At 42.0% G+C, this 18,702-nt stretch overlaps 1 protein-coding gene across 1 annotated transcript in view; it reads right to left on the bottom strand.

Moving 5' to 3' along the window:
• LOX (lysyl oxidase) overlaps positions 1 to 5,027 on the bottom strand; it is a 41,236-nt gene extending 36,209 nt beyond the window's left edge. The window contains exon 1 of the mRNA XM_075854805.1: positions 4,204 to 5,027. Coding sequence (XP_075710920.1) covers positions 4,204 to 4,876 — 673 coding nt within the window. The 5' untranslated portion in view covers positions 4,877 to 5,027. The remainder of the gene's footprint in view (positions 1 to 4,203) is intronic.
• Between the last annotated feature and the right edge of the window lie 13,675 nt (positions 5,028 to 18,702).

Raw genomic sequence — 18,702 nt, 5'->3', positions numbered from 1 at the left:
ATGGGACCACTATAAGCTGTACACTTCACAGAGTGGGGCTTTATGGAAGAGTGGCCAGAAAAAACAAACCATTGCTTAAAGAAAAACCATAAGAAAACATCTATTGAGTTCGCCAAACATGGAAGAATGTTCTCTGGTCAGACAAGACTAAAACTGAACTTTTTGGCCATCATGGGAAACTCTTTGTTAGGCATAAACCCAACATTTACTATCAGCCCGAAAACCCTATTCCTACAGTGAAGCATTGCCGTGGCAGTATCATGCTGTGGGGATTCTATTCATCATCAGGGACTGGTAAAATTGCTCAGGATTGAAGGAAAAATAGATGACCGAAAGTACAGCGCAATTCCTGAGGAAAACCGGTTTGTCTGGCACGGAGGTTCATCTTTCAGCAGCTCAATGACCCTAAACAAACTGCTAAAACTATAAACTGGAGTGGTATAAGGGGAAACCGTTAAATGTCTTGGAAAGGCCTAGTCAAAGCCCAGACCACAATCCAATTGAGAATCTGTGGCAGGACTTGAAGAGTGCAGTACACCAACGCAACCTATCTAACTTGAAGGAGTTTGAGAAGAATTGGCAAAGTGCCTAGATGTGCTAGGCTAATAGAGACATACCCCAAGTGACTTGCATCTGTAATTGTAGCAAAAGGTGGCTCCACAAAGTATTAACTTCCAGGGGGTGAATTTTTTAATTATTGTTTGACTATTGTTTCATTTATTGAGTTTCTTAATTATTGTTTGTGTCACAGCAAAGAAAATATTTTGCACCTTCAAAGTGGTAGGAATGTTGTGTAAATCAAATAGTACAAACCCCAAAAATCCATTTTAATTCAAGGTTGTAATGCAACTAAACAGAAAAGGAGGGGGAGGGGTGAATACTTGCTTCATTTTTACCCTTTTTCTGACATATATTGAAAAACTCTGCCAATCACAAAGTAGAAAAAAAGTCTGTCTCTGTTTAGACAGCTGCTTTGTATTCAAGTTCTTGTGATCTCAAAGATTACCGGTGTTTTGTTTTTTTTGCTAGAGAGTGTTGATATAAAATTCTTTGTGACCCGTTCAAATAAACTTCTGGAGGGCACACATACGGTTTTATTTTTTGGGCACATTGGCTCTCTAGATAGTAGTACAACACATTATTACCTCCTTAAATTCTCATATTGTATACTAGTATGAGTGGCCACATAGTTTCATACACTTTTACACGTTATGTACAGACCTTTTAAAGTATGAATTGTAGGGGGTATTCTGACTAGAGACGTTTATGGTATATCCCATTATCCTCCTTTAGCTGTAGAAACTGGCTGCATAGAAGAAAAAATGAGAAGAGCTGGTTGAATATGTGTGTGGTTCTCTCCATTGTAGCCTATAGTAGTTACAGAAGTAGCAGCAGCAGCAGCAGACCGGTTCTTACTGATAGAGTAGTCCCAAAAGGTGAGGGTGCCAGAGTTGAGACCCCATCTATCAGATATTTGTCATAACCTATGAATATACTATAAATGATTTCTCTTGTACAAATATTTTTTTAAACTATTACTACACATTTTACACAAACTGCTTATTTACCATATGATAAGTAAACCTCCCCCAAAAGAGTCTCCGTTTGCCGTCGGCCGCTCTTCACCTACAAGTCATCGGAGCGGTGGCCACGTTTCCTCAACTGAGACGCACAGCCACCTCTCCATTGACCTCTATGGGAGAGAGACTGGCTGGAATTGGCAAACAGGGGTAAGACCTGCACCTATCGAGCATTTATGGCTTATGCCTGGGAAATGCCATACATTTTTATGATGATAATTCATCTTTAAACAAACTACTAAACCACAAGCTCAAATGAATGTGCATTTGTTGTGTTGATACTACCCAAACATATCTGTTGTAGTTTGCAACTAGATATAATCTATATACAATGCAACGTGTACTGATCGTGAGCTTCATCATGTCTAACAACATTCTCATAAAGAGCTGCATTAACAAATCTGCTAGATTATTATTGATTTTGACTTCACATCTCTCAGCACCTCCCTACTGCTTCAGTGTCTTCGCTTTGTGATCAATTTATTTGCATTCTAGTAGGTGTGATATTTACATGATACACTGAGCTAAATCTCCAAAAAGGCAGTTCATTGCATTTAAAAAGACTCTGTCACCACATTATAAGTGCCCTGTCTCCTACATAAGGAGATCGGCGCTATAATGTAGGTGACAGCAGTGCTTTTTATTTAGAAAGACTATCTATTTTCACCACTTTATGATCAATTTTTAGCTTTATGCTAATTAGTTTCTTAATGCCCAAGTGGGCCTGTTTTTACTTTAGACCAAGTGGGCGTTGTACAGAGGAGTGTATGACGCTGACCAATTAGTGACCAATCAGCATCATACACTTCTCTCCATTCATTTACACAGCACTAGCGATATAGCTATGTCGCTATGTGCAGCTACATACACAGACACTAACATTACTGCAGTGTCCTGACCATGAATATACATCACTACCAGCCTGGACGTGATGTTTATTCAGAATTCTGACATGTCTGAATCTTTTCTGTGAGATTTCCAGCAAGGCAAACGTAATCTCGTTTTAAATGACAGTTTACATCATAATCTCGCGAGATTATGTTTGCCTTGCTGGGAATCTCACAGAAAAGATTCAGACGTATCAGGATTCTAAAATACAAATCACGTCCTGGCTGGAGGTAATGTATATTCATTGTCAGGACACTGCAGTAATGTTAGGGTTTGTGTATGTGGCTGCACATAGCGATATAGCTATATCGCTAGTGCTGTGTAAATGAATGGAGAGTAGTGTATGACGCTGAATGGTCACTGATTGGTCAGCGTCATACACTCCTCTGTACAACGCCCACTTGCTCTAAAGTAAAACACGCCCACTTGGGCATTAGGAAACGAATTAGCATAAAGCTAAAATCGCTCATAACGTGGTAAAAATAGATTGTTTTTCTAAATAAAAAGCACTGCTGTCACCTACATTATAGCGCCCATCTCCTTATGTAGGAGATAGGGCACTTATAATGTGGTAACAGAGTTTCTTTAAAGGAGTTTTTCCATCTTAACCTTTTTCTCTGAAAATTGTATAAATGTTATATTTATGGGTAAATAAACCTAATAGGACAGAGAAGACATGAATTGTACCACCTTGGTGATTAGCATAATTATCCAGGCAATTGGACGTTTACAGCCCACAGACATGTGATAGCTAAGCAGTGTGGCTGCACTACGTGTCCCAGCACCTCTTGCTGCCTACTGCGTTCTCCAGAAGCTGCTATTCATATAACTTTGGCTCTGCCCAGAAAGTTATCAGGTTTCAGGCAAGTGTTAAATGGGACAGCTTCCGGGCTACTGCGCATTAGCCATCCTAATAATTTCTATAGACTGTTATTGAGGTGGTTAGACCATGGGCTCCTGTACAAGTTTTGCCTATATGTCCTCTCAAGAAATAGTAGATAGATACAGAAGACAAGGGGAAAACATCTGCTTTGGTTCCACCCTGTATATCTGGAGATCATCATGGTATTAGATCGCTGATAACAAACCCACAGAGAAAATTACTTATTTTCTATTTTTAGCTTAATGCAAAAAAAAAATCTTCGCCTTTTGATACAAGAATTCTTGCCAAAATACATCCACTGGATTTATTATGTTCCCGAGTCTTTTCATTTTAGTGTGGAGAGCTATTAATATCCTTACACAGACTTGATTATTTGCAGATATATTTTATTAACTGTTCATAAATGAGTTCCATGAGTATGTAGAATGCTGTATACACCACACTGTAATGGCACCATATCGATCACATTGCTAGTAAAGTAAAATCAGCCTATGACACACATTCACACATTTTTTCAGTACTACATAGTCATTTAACCTGTACATTACAATAGCATACAGTATAGCATGACATATATGTTATGTCGTGTTTATCACATGTATTATCACACAGAGTCTGCATTTAGGTACAAACCTGGTATAGTGGAGCCCCCTTGAGGCTCTGTTGTTTTTAATTTTAGAAATTAAGATTGGGGTGAAAATAAGTGTCACCTGATTATATTTCTGTGTATTAAATGGCAGTTAATATTCTTATGTGTATAGTATTGATACATTTCATTATTGGGATAGTAAATATGGCTATAATTACTGTATATTATCCAGAGGCATTCATCCATGTATTGCTATATCTTACCATACTGATGATCCCGGGTACCGTATCCAGGCCGTTGCCTTTCAGATGACCTTGGCCTGTCGTAGGTGTCATAATAGTTGTAATAGGGATTGTCATCATTGTACTTATAAGGGTTATATGGATCATCTCCTTGCATTGTGTCCAGTCTGGCTCTGTTGCTTGTAGTTGCATTCACTCTTTGTGATGGCTGTGGACTTGATGTCTGGGCAGCAGTATGTCTTCTATCACTAGTGCTCCCTTGTCTGTTTCTTTGTCTAGGAGAAGCATCTTCTCCTTGACTTCTTGCTCTGCCAGCTTGGAACCAGAGACGACCCGCTGTCTCACTTGTCTGATGTACGCCTGTGGTATGTCGAACTTCAGTCTGAGGGTTTTCAGGTCTGGAAGCTTGTGGTCTCCCTGAAGCTCCTGGAGATGTTCTATTTCTACTGCTTAGTAGCAGTAAGGGACTGTTAGGTGACCCAGATGAAGAAGCTCTTCTCCTTGATGGCTGATACTCCGAGCCCTGGCTCAATAGGCTGTACAGTCTTCCATTGTTCTGCCACTGCACTCTCTGCCTCCATAAGGGATTTGGACCACTAGCTGTTCTCTGGTGTTGGCAGGTGCCATGCAAAATGCAATATAATAGGAAGACAACAAGATGCACTAAAAGTATACTGACTTTTGAAGAGCTCATCCTCCAAATAAAAAGATGAAGTTTCAAGGTTTCAATTAAAAAGTTACATAAATCTTGAAAGTATGAGAAAAAGTAGAAAGCTGAGAATAGAAACAGCTATTGTAAATGAAAGGGTAGCAGCAGGTCTGTCTTTTAAGCAAAGAAGTGAGCCACTTCTCATATTTCTATAGCTTTGCTGGTGCTTGTACTGGTGAACAGAGGGGAGGAGTGATGGGAGTTTTTAAAGTTTCTGGCACATTTTATAAAGTTATACAAGATTTATTGGCTGGCTGCCCCCTCTGTTATTTGTTCATATAATGCGATTGAAAACGTGGGGCTTAGCATATCTTCAAGACCTGCCTATCCAGAGTTCATATAGAAACACTCACAGGCAGAGTGAAATCTTACACAAAAGTAAAAAAAGCATTTAATAATCTTCTTTCACCGTGATTTCGTGTATCGCAGGTAATTTACACCAGAAAATGAATAATAGTTTTGAATATATGAAGCTGCATTATAGTGCTGGACAATGCTCCCATAGGACCACATGCAGTTCATGTGATGGTAATTTCAGCTGGAGATGTCCAACTTGTTTGCGGTTTCAGCAAAATGCAAATCATTGAATGTGTATTTCTGGTTAAGCTCTTTTTTATAGTCCATGATCCTTTAACTTTCAAAAAGGGGACTACAACTGTTACAGTTTACCTGGCTTGTTTCCAGATTTTATAAAGGTGCCTCTTCTGTAGTATCAAGAATCTGCACAACTGACCCATCGGGAGTTAATATATAATCGCCAACCAGGGAAAAAAAGACTGGATAGTCCCAAGTGGTAGCATTCATGGTAGTATAGCTGAAATGGTATTGAAATGAATGGTATGGTATTGAGATGCTACTGCAATTTCTTGTTAATTCTCGTCATGGGTTTGGAGTTATGGGATCGATTGCATTACTTTTTGCTAAATTGCCTGCATTTTATTAATAGTTTTATGAGCTAGTTGCTGCTGTGCGAAGGTTGATTGTACGGTGGTTCAGTATGTAGTAACTGTGCTCCTGGGGGTTACTTGTAGCCAGTGGTTTGGTGGTTCGGAGAGTCCCATTGTCTAGTGCTTTGGTTTCCCTGGAGCCTTTTGTGTCAAGTGGTTTGATACTACAAAATTGTGCCCAATGTTTCTTTGTTCTTTCTCTCAACCATTTAATGACAGATGGAATCACTGTCCAAAGTTTGTAACCCCAGAGAAATCCTGGTATCTAGTGCATTGTGGTCCATCAACAGACCTTGTGACAAGTGCTTTATTGCCCACAGACAGTTCTTTATGTCCAACCTTTTTCTTCCTTGATAGTCTGGCGTTAGTGTATCTGAGGTGACTAAATGACTATCTGGCCAAAAGTATGTGGACACCTGATCAACAGACCTATGTGAGCTTTTTGAACATCCCATTCCACAACCATAGGAGTTAAAATAAAGTTGGGCTACTTTTGTGGCACTCTAACAGACTCTATTTTAGAAATTGGTGCTTAGTCAGCCGAAAGAGCATTTGTAAGGCCGGGCAATATTGTTGAATGAGAAGAACTGGCTCCTAATCAGAGTTCCAATTATTCCCATAGGTGTTCAATGGGTTTGAGGTCAGGGCTTTGTGCAAGCCACTCGAGTTTCTCCATACCGAACTCGTCAAATCATGCCTTTTATGGACCTCGCATTGTACACTGGGGCACAATCATGCTTGTACAGGAAAGGGCCTTGCCCAAACTGTTGCCACAAAGTTGGAAGAATACAATGTCTGAAATGTCTCTGTAAGCTGTAGCATTAACAATACCCTTCACTGAAAATAAGATGCCTAGCCCCAGGGGCATAGCTAGGGGGGCGGCAGGCGGGGCATGTGTCCCGGGCGCAACCCGGTGGTAGGGAGGGGGGGCACGCCGAAGAGCAGCTGATCGCTGCTGACAGGCGCCCCGTATGTCGGACACCTGCAGCAGCTTTAGGAAGAGCCAGGAAATTACGGCGTTCTGACTGGGGTCTGTGACGGCCAGGGAGTGGAACAGTCCAGTCACCTGACTTGTCACCTGACCTCACATTAGTGACATGAGGTCAGATGAGACTCAGGTCAGGGGACAGGTCCACTCCCGTGCTGCAGCCTTCCAGCTCTGCTGTTACACATGCCGAGAAGCAGAGAGGAAGCTCCGCCCACAGCCCGTCCTGACCTGTGATGCTGTCAGCAAGGCAACATGGTGAGTGTATGTGTGTGTAGTGTGAATACAGTGTGTGTCTCTGTGTTTGTACGTGTGTGTGTGTGTGTGTGTGTGTGTGTGTGTGTCTCTGTCTGTGTCTCTGCATGTGTTTGTCTCTTACATCTACTACATTATCTGTACTCAGAGAGTTATCACTGTGTTATCTGTGATGTTACATAGGACTGCAGGCAACAGCTACTACATTATCTGTAATCAGAGAGTTATCACTGTGTTATCTGTGGTGTTACATTGGACTGCAGATAACATCTACTACATTATCTGTACTCAGAGAGTTATCACTGTTATCTGTGGTGTTACATAGGACTTCGGGTGACATAACTACATTATCTGTACTCAGAGAATTGTCACTGTGTTATCTGTGGTGTTACATAGGACTGCAGGTAACACTACTATCTGTACTCAGAGAGTTATCACTGTGTTATCTGTGGTGTTACATAGGACTGCAGGTAACATCTACTACATGATCTGTGCTGTGTACATATGTGTCTGTGTGCGTATATATGGGTCTGTTTGTGAATTTCTTTGCGCTTGTATATTTGTGCCATTTATGTATTTGTATATGTTCCGGTCTGTGTATTTATCTGCCGGTGTGTGTGCGTATATGTGTCTGTACGTCTATATATTTACCTGTATGTATATATATTCCAGATGTGTGTATGTATATTTGCCTGTATGTCTAAATATCTATCTTTATGTATGTACAGTATATATGTTCCAGCGTGTCCATATATGTGGTTAATTTTTGGTTTGTGTAGGGGGTGGCAATAGAGAGTCCCGCACCGGGCGCCATCCAAGCTAAGGCCGGCCCTGGCTGTCACTGACCCTAGTTAGAAGGAACTGCCTGCGCCGCATGACCTCCTCGGCTTCTCCGGTAAGTCACACCAGGCAGAGCGGAGAGTGGTAGCGGTAGGCTACCGCTCACCGGTCTGTTCACAGTGTGGCGCTAAGTACAAGGGGGAGGAGTGTGGCGCTATTTACAAGAGGGGGGAGTGTGGCGCTATTTAAAGGGGGGGGGAATGTGGCACTATTTACAAGGGGGGGGGAGTGTGGCGCTATTTACAAAGGGGCAGCTGGCTGTGTGTGGCACTATCTACAAGGGGGGCTGTGTGGCGCTATCTACAGGGGGCTGTGTGTGGCCTCTTTAATTTATTTTCTTTTAATTTATTTTTATGTTAATTACATTATAGAACTACATCGCTTGTAAAATGTAAAAATGCTTTTATACTCGAGTTACATTAAAAAAATAGTGGAAAACAAAATTACACCTCATTGATTGGTAGGGAAAGAAAACATGGCGAGGGGGTAGGAGATGTCGGGAAATAAATGGGGGGGGGGGGGCGCCAATCTGAATCTTTGCCCCGGGTGCAGGAGAACCACCTAGCTACGCCTCTGCCTAGCCCAAACCCTGAAAAGAGCCCCAGAACATAATCCTTCACAGGAGGCACTATGCATTCTGGTAGGTAATATTCTCCTTGCATCCACCAAACCCAGATTCGTCCATCAGACTGTCAGACATTGAAACGATAGCAACAGTGAAACTCCAGAGTACATGTTTCCACTGCTCCAGAATCCAGTGGCAGCAGGCTTTACACCATTCCAGTCAATGCTTGGTATTGCACTTGGGGATCTTAGACTTGTGTGCAAATGCTCGACCATGGAAAACCGTTTCATGAAGATGCTGACGCACAGGATACAGCTGCTTGTAAAGGGTTAATCTGAGCCTCTCACTATATACACACACAGAACCAGCAGCAGTCTCTGAGGAGAAAGCTGTGACAGGATTTACCTCTTCTGCTGCTGCCGCTGCTTGTTCTGGCCTCCTCCTCCTGCTGCACCATAAAACACAGGAATCCTTTGCTGCTAATATATCAACATCCGGCATGAAGTAAGATAGCAGCACAGATCTCCCCTGTGTTTACATGCTGCACACTCAGTCTCCCCACACACAGTGGACTCACCAGTTTAGAGCAGATGTCTTCCTTTCTTAAAGAGACAGAGCTTTTCTCACTAAATTAGAGACAACATTTTTTGTTTTCCTGATTACATATTTGATGAAGGTTTTAAATTTTGGTGTCATATAACGTCATGAGGTTTCCGAGAATGTGATATGGAATTCCTCTTTAACTGTAAACATGCCTAAATTTATAGACAAGTTAAAAAAGTTCACTAGCAATGAACTTGTATTTTGAGGTAAGTTAAAAGATTATTGTGTTTTCTTTCCTCAATATATTTACTTATCTATTTTAGGCATCTCTTGTTCTGTTGACTGCCAGTTGTTTCCAGACTTCAGTCACAAATATGGTGAGTCATAATTTTTACTGTACCTTGGATTTAAAAATAAGAACAAAATATTGGTTTGGTCTAGGAAGTAAAGGCATACTACAGACATTGGTAACAAATTATTTCCTTATTATATAACATGCTGGTTGGGTTACCGTTACTGCAATTGGTACACAATATGGCCAAAAGTATTAGGACATACCTCTTTATCATTTATTTCAGGTGTTTCATTCAGTCCTATTGCCACAGGTGTATAAAATCCAGCACCTAGCCATGCTGTCTGCCTCTACAAAAAGTTTGCGAAGGAATGGGTTGTTCTAAAGAGCTCACTGAATTAGAGCATGGTAGTATAACAGGATGCCAACATTGTAATAAGTCAGTGAAATTTCTTCCCTTCTAGATATTCCACAGTCAACTGTGAGTGGAATTATTGCAAAGTGGAAAGAAGGGTTTAGGAGCCACAAAGTGGCAGACCACGTAAACTTACAGAGTGGGGTCGCTGAGTGCTGAGGCACATAGTGCATAAAAGTCACCAAATCTCTGTTCGCTCAATACCTTCTCTGGTATTAACACTTGCCCAAAAACCGTGCACCAGGAGCTTCATGGCATGGGTTTACATGGCTAAGCTAGGCTCCTTAGTTCCAGTGAAGGGAAATCTGAATGCTACTGAATACCAAAATATTTTGGACAAATATTTTGGGGAAGGTCCTTTTCTGTTCCACGAAGACAGTGCCCCAGTGCACAAAGCAAGGTCTATAAAGGCATGGTTGAGTAAGTAGTGTGGTAGAACTTGACTGGCCAAAAAATTCTCATAGGCACACTGTTCTACAAATATTGTAGAAAGCCTTCCCAGAAGAGTGTGCATTTGTTATTATGATCAAATGCATGTAATGAAACCATCAGTATTATAGAAAACATTTAAAGAATTGGTTTACATAAATTTGCTTATAATTATTTCCAACACTCCATCTAACTAATTGTTGCAATCAAAAGACATGACAGAAAAGACATGTAGAGACTTGACCGGACACAAGCCTAATACAGCTACATAAACTAGCTAGCTCTATGTACATTACGACCCTTTTTTCTACTTATCTGCATTTCATCCCCTAATTCAAGCCTACGTCCTCCCAACATAGCCCACGACTGGGAGCAATATCCCATTACTGCTTCTAGCTTCATGCGTGGAACCTCCCTGTCCTGTTCTCTCCCAAGACCCTTTTGGAATTATTGTCTGTGACCACGATAGTTGGGTCTGTTGAGTGACTGGACTGTGTGGTCACTTGAGACAGGAAGTGATGTAATTTGACTGACAGATGAAAGCACTTAAGATGCAGTACATTATTTGGAATAGAAGGGGGCATCACAATTGGGTAAAAAGTCTGCCAGGTTGTTCCTATATGTTTGTATTGCAGACAAGTTTTTTATTGCTAGATCTTGGCAGCTCCCCCTTCCAGACTTGACCTCTACGCTACCGTAGGTTAAAAGAAGTCCACTCTGGAATACTTGATGGCCTCACGTAATAATATCCCGGACTCCTTCCAGGTGATATAGGAACCATGGGACACCTGGTGTCCTGCAACTGCCCTCTGACTAGGATGCCCTACCTTTTCATGAGAGCTATCCAAGTATACTTATGTCACGATACCTACCACTTTGCCTTCTTTTTGCCCTCCTTCTTTGTCAAATTCATTATTTTCTACTTATACTACATAATTTATTTTTCTGAAATAGTCGCTATGTGCCTACAGGAATGTTTTAGTCCTTTTGCTTTGAGATATAATGTCTTTTATTATTGTTGTTGTGTTTTCATTGTCTTTTCACTGATGAAATGTATCTCTGCATTCTTTACAAACTGTTTACATTGTTTTTCTTTTTATTCATCTCAACTTGAAAAAATGTGAAAATCTTAAAAATTACAGATAAAAAAGGTGTTTTCTAACTATCGAAAATGTATTCGATTTGCCATAAATGTCTGATTACATGCCCTGTCACTCTCATTATGAATGGGAAATACAGAATTAGCTGAGCTTGCTCACTTGGTTGTTTCCATATTGCCCATTTATGCATTTATGGCATGTCTTATAAATATGCAATGTCTGTGCTGGGAAAAAAAAACACTTAAATCTCTTTGCAGCAAGCTCAATCTGAATTAGTCTCCTCATACAGTACATACTACAGATTTTTATTTTTTTATTTTTTAAACCGTGATTAATGGCTTTGTAGTAAAAAATTTTTTTTTAGAGGAACATGGCTTGCCTCTCTTCCTAAGTAACAGTTACCAAATCTTTTTCAATTCAACATCTCTGGTTGAACTGTTTTACTAAATGATAACATTTGTTAATGCTTTTTATTACTGTGATAAACAAACCCGTATCACATTTTGTTTTTGCTTTCATTCCCAGGCAATGAGTCATGTTCCCCACTGAATGGACCTCTCAGACTTTATCGAAGGCATCAGCATTTTTTGATCACACGTGTATAGTTTTCTGCACGGAGTTATAAGGCTTTCCAAATATGAATCCAGCATGTAACGAAAAAATATTGTATAATCACGACAATGGATCGAATGGTTTTTTGTTTTTTTTAAACTGTGTAAGAGAGAAACTGGCCTTGTTTTCGATAGCAACCAATCACAGGTTAGCTTTAATTTCTTAACCCCTTAACGACGCAGCCTGTTTTGGACTTCAGAACTTAGCCCCGCTTTTCAAATCTGACATTCTTCGCTTGTTGGTAATAACTTTGAAATGCTTTCCAAGTGATTTTAGTTTCCTATGGTGGAGCAGAGAGTTGTTAGCTCCTTGCCCCGCCACTACCTCTGGTAAGCCACAGGAGGTTTTAGGGCCTGACGTCCCAGCGCAGGCGACATGATGACGTCGCCCTATTACGCAGCCTACGCCGGCCAGCAGGCCGAAGATGCATCCACTTGTCATGGGAATAGGGTTAGGTGAGTGTACATTTTTTTCGTTTTCATTGGCGCTAAGGAGGCACTATTCATGGAGGAGGGGGGTCTACGTACTATATGGAGGCACCTATCTACTATATGAGGGGCCTAGCTACTATATGTTGACACCTATCTACTATATGGGGGCTCCTAACTACTGTATGGTGGCACCTATCTACTTTATGGGGGCACCTATCTACTTTATGGGGCACTATTAATGTTTGGGAATAGGTGGGGAGAATGCTGGAAAATTAAGGAGCCAAAGCTGTCTATGCTACTACCTCTGGTAACCCACAGGCTGTTTAAGGGATGTGGCCTACTAGAGGCTCCTGATTATGCTGAGGACATCGGCCTAATGTCCAAGCGCAGGCGGCATGATGACGTCCCCGCATCGCGCAGCCTGCGTGGGGCAGCAGGCCGAAGACGCATCAGCTCATCGTGAAAACTGGGTTAGGTGAGTTTACAAATTTTTTTTTTCATTGGCACAAAGGAGGCACTATTCGTGGAGGAGGGGGCTTATCTACTATATGGAGGCACCTATCTACTATATTGGGGGCCTCATTATTATATAGGGCACCTATCTACTATATGGGGCACTATTAATGTGTAGGAATAGGTGGGGAGAATGCTGTAAAATGAAGGAGCCAAGAATGTCTGTGCTACTATCTCTGGTAAACCACAGGCTGTTTTAGGGATGTGGCTTCTGATGATGCTGAGGACGTCAGCCTGACGTCCTAGCATAGGCAGCGTGATGATGTCACTGCATCGCGCAGCATGAGCCAGGTAGCAGGCTGAAGATGCATCAGCTCGTCACGGGAACGGGGTTAGGTGAGTTTACTTTTTTTTTTATTGGCGCAAAGGAGGCATTATTCATTGAGGAGGGAGACCTAACTACAAGATGGAGCCACCTATCTACTATATCAGGGGCCTAACTACTATATAGGGGGAACCTAACTACTATATTCTGGGCTTCACTAATATATAAGGGAACCTATCTACTATATGGGGCACTTTTAAGTATTTGGGAATAGTTGGGGAGAATGCTGGAAAATTAAGGAGCCAAAGATGTCTGTGCTGTAAACACTCTAGTGACAAGTCGTGGCTGGAAGAGATCGATCTGGTCCGAATGAAGAAGAAAAGATAAAGTGAACGACTCCAATCTGTAGACCTGTAAGTCACTGGATATAGCTGTACTGTATTCAATTATACGGCATACAGAGCACCTGTGTAGAACTGGGATCTACTACTATATGGTCATTGTATGGCGGTAAAATTGGTCTTTGTGTAGTGGATTTTATTCAGTAATAGCATAGTAGTATTATTCAGTCACTATGTGGTGGTTATATTCAGTGTCTGTGTGGTAGTAATATGTGATCATGGAGTAGTGGTATTTTTTGTCCGTGATATGGTGCATGGCCAGGAAAAAAATATTTTCTAAAAAGTGTCCCCCCCAGCCTTGGTTTGCCTTCCCTAAAACCCCGTACATATTTTCTAACCAGTTTATGTTTGATCTCCATCGTCACTGTTGCTCTTTCTGTTTGTTTACATCCCTTGCTTCTAGTCCTGGCTGTTTACTGTCTTGTAACCCACCATACCCATGATCTCTTGCCGCATCTGAGAAGACCGCTTACAGCCTCCCTTCCTCCACAGCATCTCGGCTATTTGCATACTGCCACACCCCTCTATGGTCACAGGTCATTCCCTGCTCTAATTACAGGCACCCAGCTCCCTGCACACTGTCACACCCAGCAATAATCACACAGGGGTTATATACAGGGATGTGGGGGCAATACACAGGGTTGATGGGGGTAATACACAGGGATGATGAGGTAATACACAGGGATCAAAAGGTATATGCATCGATGATGGGGTAATACACAGGCATGATATAACTCCATCATCCCTGTATATAAACCCCTTCATCCCTGTATATAACCCCCATCATCCCTGCATATAACTGCCATCATCCCTATGTATTACCCAAACATGCCTGTATATAACCGCCATCATCCCTGTAAATTACCCCCAACATTCCTGTGTATTACCCCCAACATCCCTGTGTATAACCCCCAACATCCCTGTGTATAACCCCAACATCCCTGTATATAACCCCAACATCCCTGTATATAACCCCCAACATCACTGTGTATTTCCCCATCATCATATACCAGGATGATGGCAGTTATATACAGGGATGTTGGGGTGAATAGACAGGGATGTTGGGGGTAATAGACAGGGATATTGAGGGTGGTAGACAGGGCTGCTGAGGGTAATACACAAGGATGATCGGGGTCACATACAGGGATGATTAGGGTCACATACAGGGATAATGGGGATCATGTAACCCCATCAGCCCTGTATTTATGTAACCATCGGGGCGTGTGGAGATTGAGGAATAACAACACTGCCCCCTCCTCCTTCTACATCAGAGAGTATAAAGAGCAGGGGGCGTGTACTAGGAGACCCGACGCTCCGTGTCCTTGATCAGCCAGCACTTCCAGCTGAACAGAGGCACGGCGCGTCATCAACTCCCTTTACAGGGAGTGGGGGAGCTCCAAGAGTGAAGGAGGAGGTGTGGACGACGAGACAGGAGGAGGAGGGGGCGTGTACTATGATTGATGGCGCCCCGTGTCTTTGCTCAGCCAGCACTTCCGACTGAGCAGAGGCACCGCGCGTCATTAACTACATCTACAGGCAGTGGGATCAGAGGTGGAGCTCTGAAGAGCTCATGAAACATCCGCCCGGCCCACTGCCTGTAAATGTAGTTGATGACGTGCCGTGCCTTTGTTCAGCCGAAAGTGCTGGCTGAGCAAAGACACGGAACGTCACCGGAAAATAAAAATTTACTCTGGGTGCAGTCACGTGACCGCAAATTATAAGTAGGTAACGCTCCCATATATAAACAAACATAATATTAGAAAAGTAATTGTACATGTCACATTAGGTTAAAATAAAAATAACATTTATTCCTGGCCAACCCCTTTAAAAATATTGGCCTTGGTATACTGGGTTTTGTTTAGTAACCGTATGGTAATATTTGTTCCTTGCATAGTGGATAGTGGTATTATGTGGTAACTTTATGACTGTGTAATTTAGAGGTATATTATAAGTTACAATTGTGTTATACATATGTTGTCTTTGAGGCTTGCAACAAGCGGGGTGCCCAGGTGCAATATTTTCCGTGAGGCCCATAGGACTCTAGTTACACCACTGCTCAGATTCTTTCATTTAAGTCTTTAAAGCGTACCTGTCATTTCAGGTAACTTTTCAAAATAAGCTGTCATGTGTGTACATGAGGAATAACACGATTTCCGGCCATTATATGACTTGTATATTCTCTGTCTCTAATTGTCAGTTTTCTGTGTGTCTAGCTGCTATAATGTCTCTTAGACACTGGATAAAGACAAAAGAGGAGATCCTGCTCTCTTATCTCTCTGTTGCACACCCTCAGAAGTTGCAGCAGCACAGAGGACATTATACAGCAGTACTAAGCAGTGTAGCTGTGAATCTGGCACTACAGCGAGATAGAGCACTCACTAGAACCTGCAGCGGCGTCTCCATGTCTCTCTGCCTAGGTCCCTCTCCCTTCTGCAGCGTGAACCCCTACTTAGACTTCTATGGGCAGCATATAACCTGACACCTTAGTGAGCTGTTAATCCGTCTCTTCTCTTAAGGGGGGATTCACACGAACGTGTATTGGGTCCGTGCGGGCCGCGTGGTTTTCACGCACCACGCACAGACCAATACAAGTCTATGGGGCAGTACAGACAGTCCGTGCTTTTTGCGCAGCGTTTGTCCGCTGCGCAAAAAGCGCGACATGCTCAATATCTCCGCGTATTTCGCGCATCACGCACCCATTGAAGTCAATGGGTGCGTGAAAACCACGCAGGTCGCACGGAAGCACTTCCGTGCGAACCGACTGTTTCGCGCACCAGCTGTCAAAAGGATGAATGTAAACAGAAAAGCACCACGTGCTTTTCTGTTTCCAAACATCCAAACGGAGTGTCTTTGAGATGAGCGAACCCGGACAACCGAACCGAACTTCACCGTGTTCGGCCGAACTCGTTTTGGCCGAACCCGGCAAAAAAATTTCCGGTACGCGACGTCAGGAGATAGTCACTGTCCAGGATGCTGAAAGAGTTAAACTGGTTCAGCACCATGAACAGTGACTTCCGATCCCAATATACATGAACGTGTAAAAAAAAAAAGAAGTTCTGACTTACCGATAACTCCCGGCTTCTTCCTCCAGTCTGACCTCCCGGGATGACAATTCAGTCCAAGTGACAGCTCCAGCCAATCACAGGCCAAGCACAGGCTGCAGCGGTCACATGGACTGCCGCGTCATCCAGGGAGGTGGGGCCTGATGTCAAGAGAGGCGCGTCACCAAGGACGCGTCACCAAGGCAACGGCCGGCAGGGAAGTTCTCGGTAAGTACGAACTTTTTCTTTTTTTTTAACAGGTTTCTCGATATTGTGATCGGCATTCACTGTCGAGGGTGCTGAAAGAGTTACTGCCGATCAGTTAACTCTTTCAGCACCCTGGACAGTGACTGACGTCGACTAGACTCATCTCTATGATGGCGGCTGCACGAAAATCACGCAGCCACGCATCATACACGGATGACACATGCAGCTGTCAAGTGGTTTTTGCGCGCGCAAAACGCAGCGTTTTTTGCGCGCGCAAAAACGCAACGTTCGTCTGAATAAGCCCTAAAACGTATTTTAGCAGTGAATTAAGAGTGAATGACAAGTGCAGGACGCAGGGGAGAGGGGGAGAAGTGGCTAATAAATAGAGAACAAGGCAATTTTCTCTAATAAGATATAATACAAAGTTTCATATATTCACTATAAATTTATGCAAAGTTTGTTGAAAGGAGAGTGACTATTCAAAATTAATGCCAAATTCCTGCAAATCTACCTGTTATGCATAAATCAAATTTTTTTTCAATGGTCTCTTCACAGATTTGAATCTCTTCATCCTTCAGACCAACAATAACAAATATAGATGTATAATAATTTTGAAACAATATACTTCATATCATAAATATTAAAACGGACAATAAGAGAAAGTGCCCTGTAAAGTAAATACCTGTTAATTTTCAACACGGTTTGCTGTGACGATGGATGTTATAAGCCTGAAATAAATTGATTTCAATGACAATCAGAAGGATCTTGTTCTACGGATGTACCATATAACGATACCAGAAGCATTATCGCTTAGGTTGTATTCTTTTAGAGGGAAAAATATGGTATGCTACACTTAAGCTGCAAGCTAAAAACACAGACTTATCGTTTGCATTCTGCCCATTCCTGCACCGCCGGTGCTGTGGTCCCCCGCAGTGTCCTGTTTACATCCCGAGCACGATGACATGTCATACACAACACATGACTGCAGCAACCAATCAATGGCCACACCAGTAACATAAGCTGCAGCCAGTCATTGTCTACCATGGGCATGTTTTGTGTACCATTGTGATGAATATTTGAGCAAGTTGCAGCAGGGGATAATGGCACCAGTGGTGCAGGAATGGCGCGGGATTCAGGTGGTAAGTTTGTCACTGTTCGCCATTTTTACACGTTTAGAACCTGTTGAAAGATACTTTTAGGGGTTGAAAAATCTGTTTAAGCTTGCCCTCATATATTTACATGCATATTAAATCCACTCCAGTCTCTCAGTTATGGCATTAGTGTAATCTATTACTAGGGGTCTGACTGTAGTTCAAATATAAAAGTCTATTAGGGATCATAATAAAGTCCATCAAAAGTCAATTTTCAACTCAATACTAAAATATTACAATTAATTCACCTTAATTTGTACATTTCCCCTATTTTAGGACAAGTTTTCAGCCCCTGGATGTGAGAATTTGTCTATCGTGAAAATGATGAAGAATTAAAACACAAAATATAAAAGAAATTTGCAGAACTTTCCATTATACAATGATACATTAAAACCCTTTAATCCAGCCTCCTCTAATCGCATAGGCAGAAACAGGTTTGTATTAAACAACATTTTAGGACCTTTCATTTCTTATGAGAAATAACAAATATTCCCAGTGCTAAGGATCCCAAGTCAACGTTAAATCCGTTATGGCCCACAGACGTTAGTGGCCCACATTTACTAATGCTGTCTAATAGTTAGGCAATGTAAACTTAGACTAGGCAGACACAATATGCACCAAATTTATCACTGTGGGGCATGCTGCATGACCTGTTAGACACTTTTCCTTATACCACTTTTGATTTGTCTTATTTTGCACCAGAATTTTGTGCCAATTTTTGGTGCACATTGGCACATTTTAAACTACGCCCTTTTCCTGCTAAGCCACACCCCTTTCCAAAACACACTTACAAGTGTCTAGTGAGATCCATACATCAAA

Source organism: Rhinoderma darwinii, chromosome 1 (assembly GCF_050947455.1).
Source record: "Rhinoderma darwinii isolate aRhiDar2 chromosome 1, aRhiDar2.hap1, whole genome shotgun sequence".
Taxonomy (NCBI): Eukaryota; Metazoa; Chordata; class Amphibia; order Anura; family Rhinodermatidae; genus Rhinoderma; species Rhinoderma darwinii.
The sequence above is the reverse complement of the archived record's forward strand: the minus strand, read 5'-3'. Positions and strand labels throughout refer to the sequence as shown.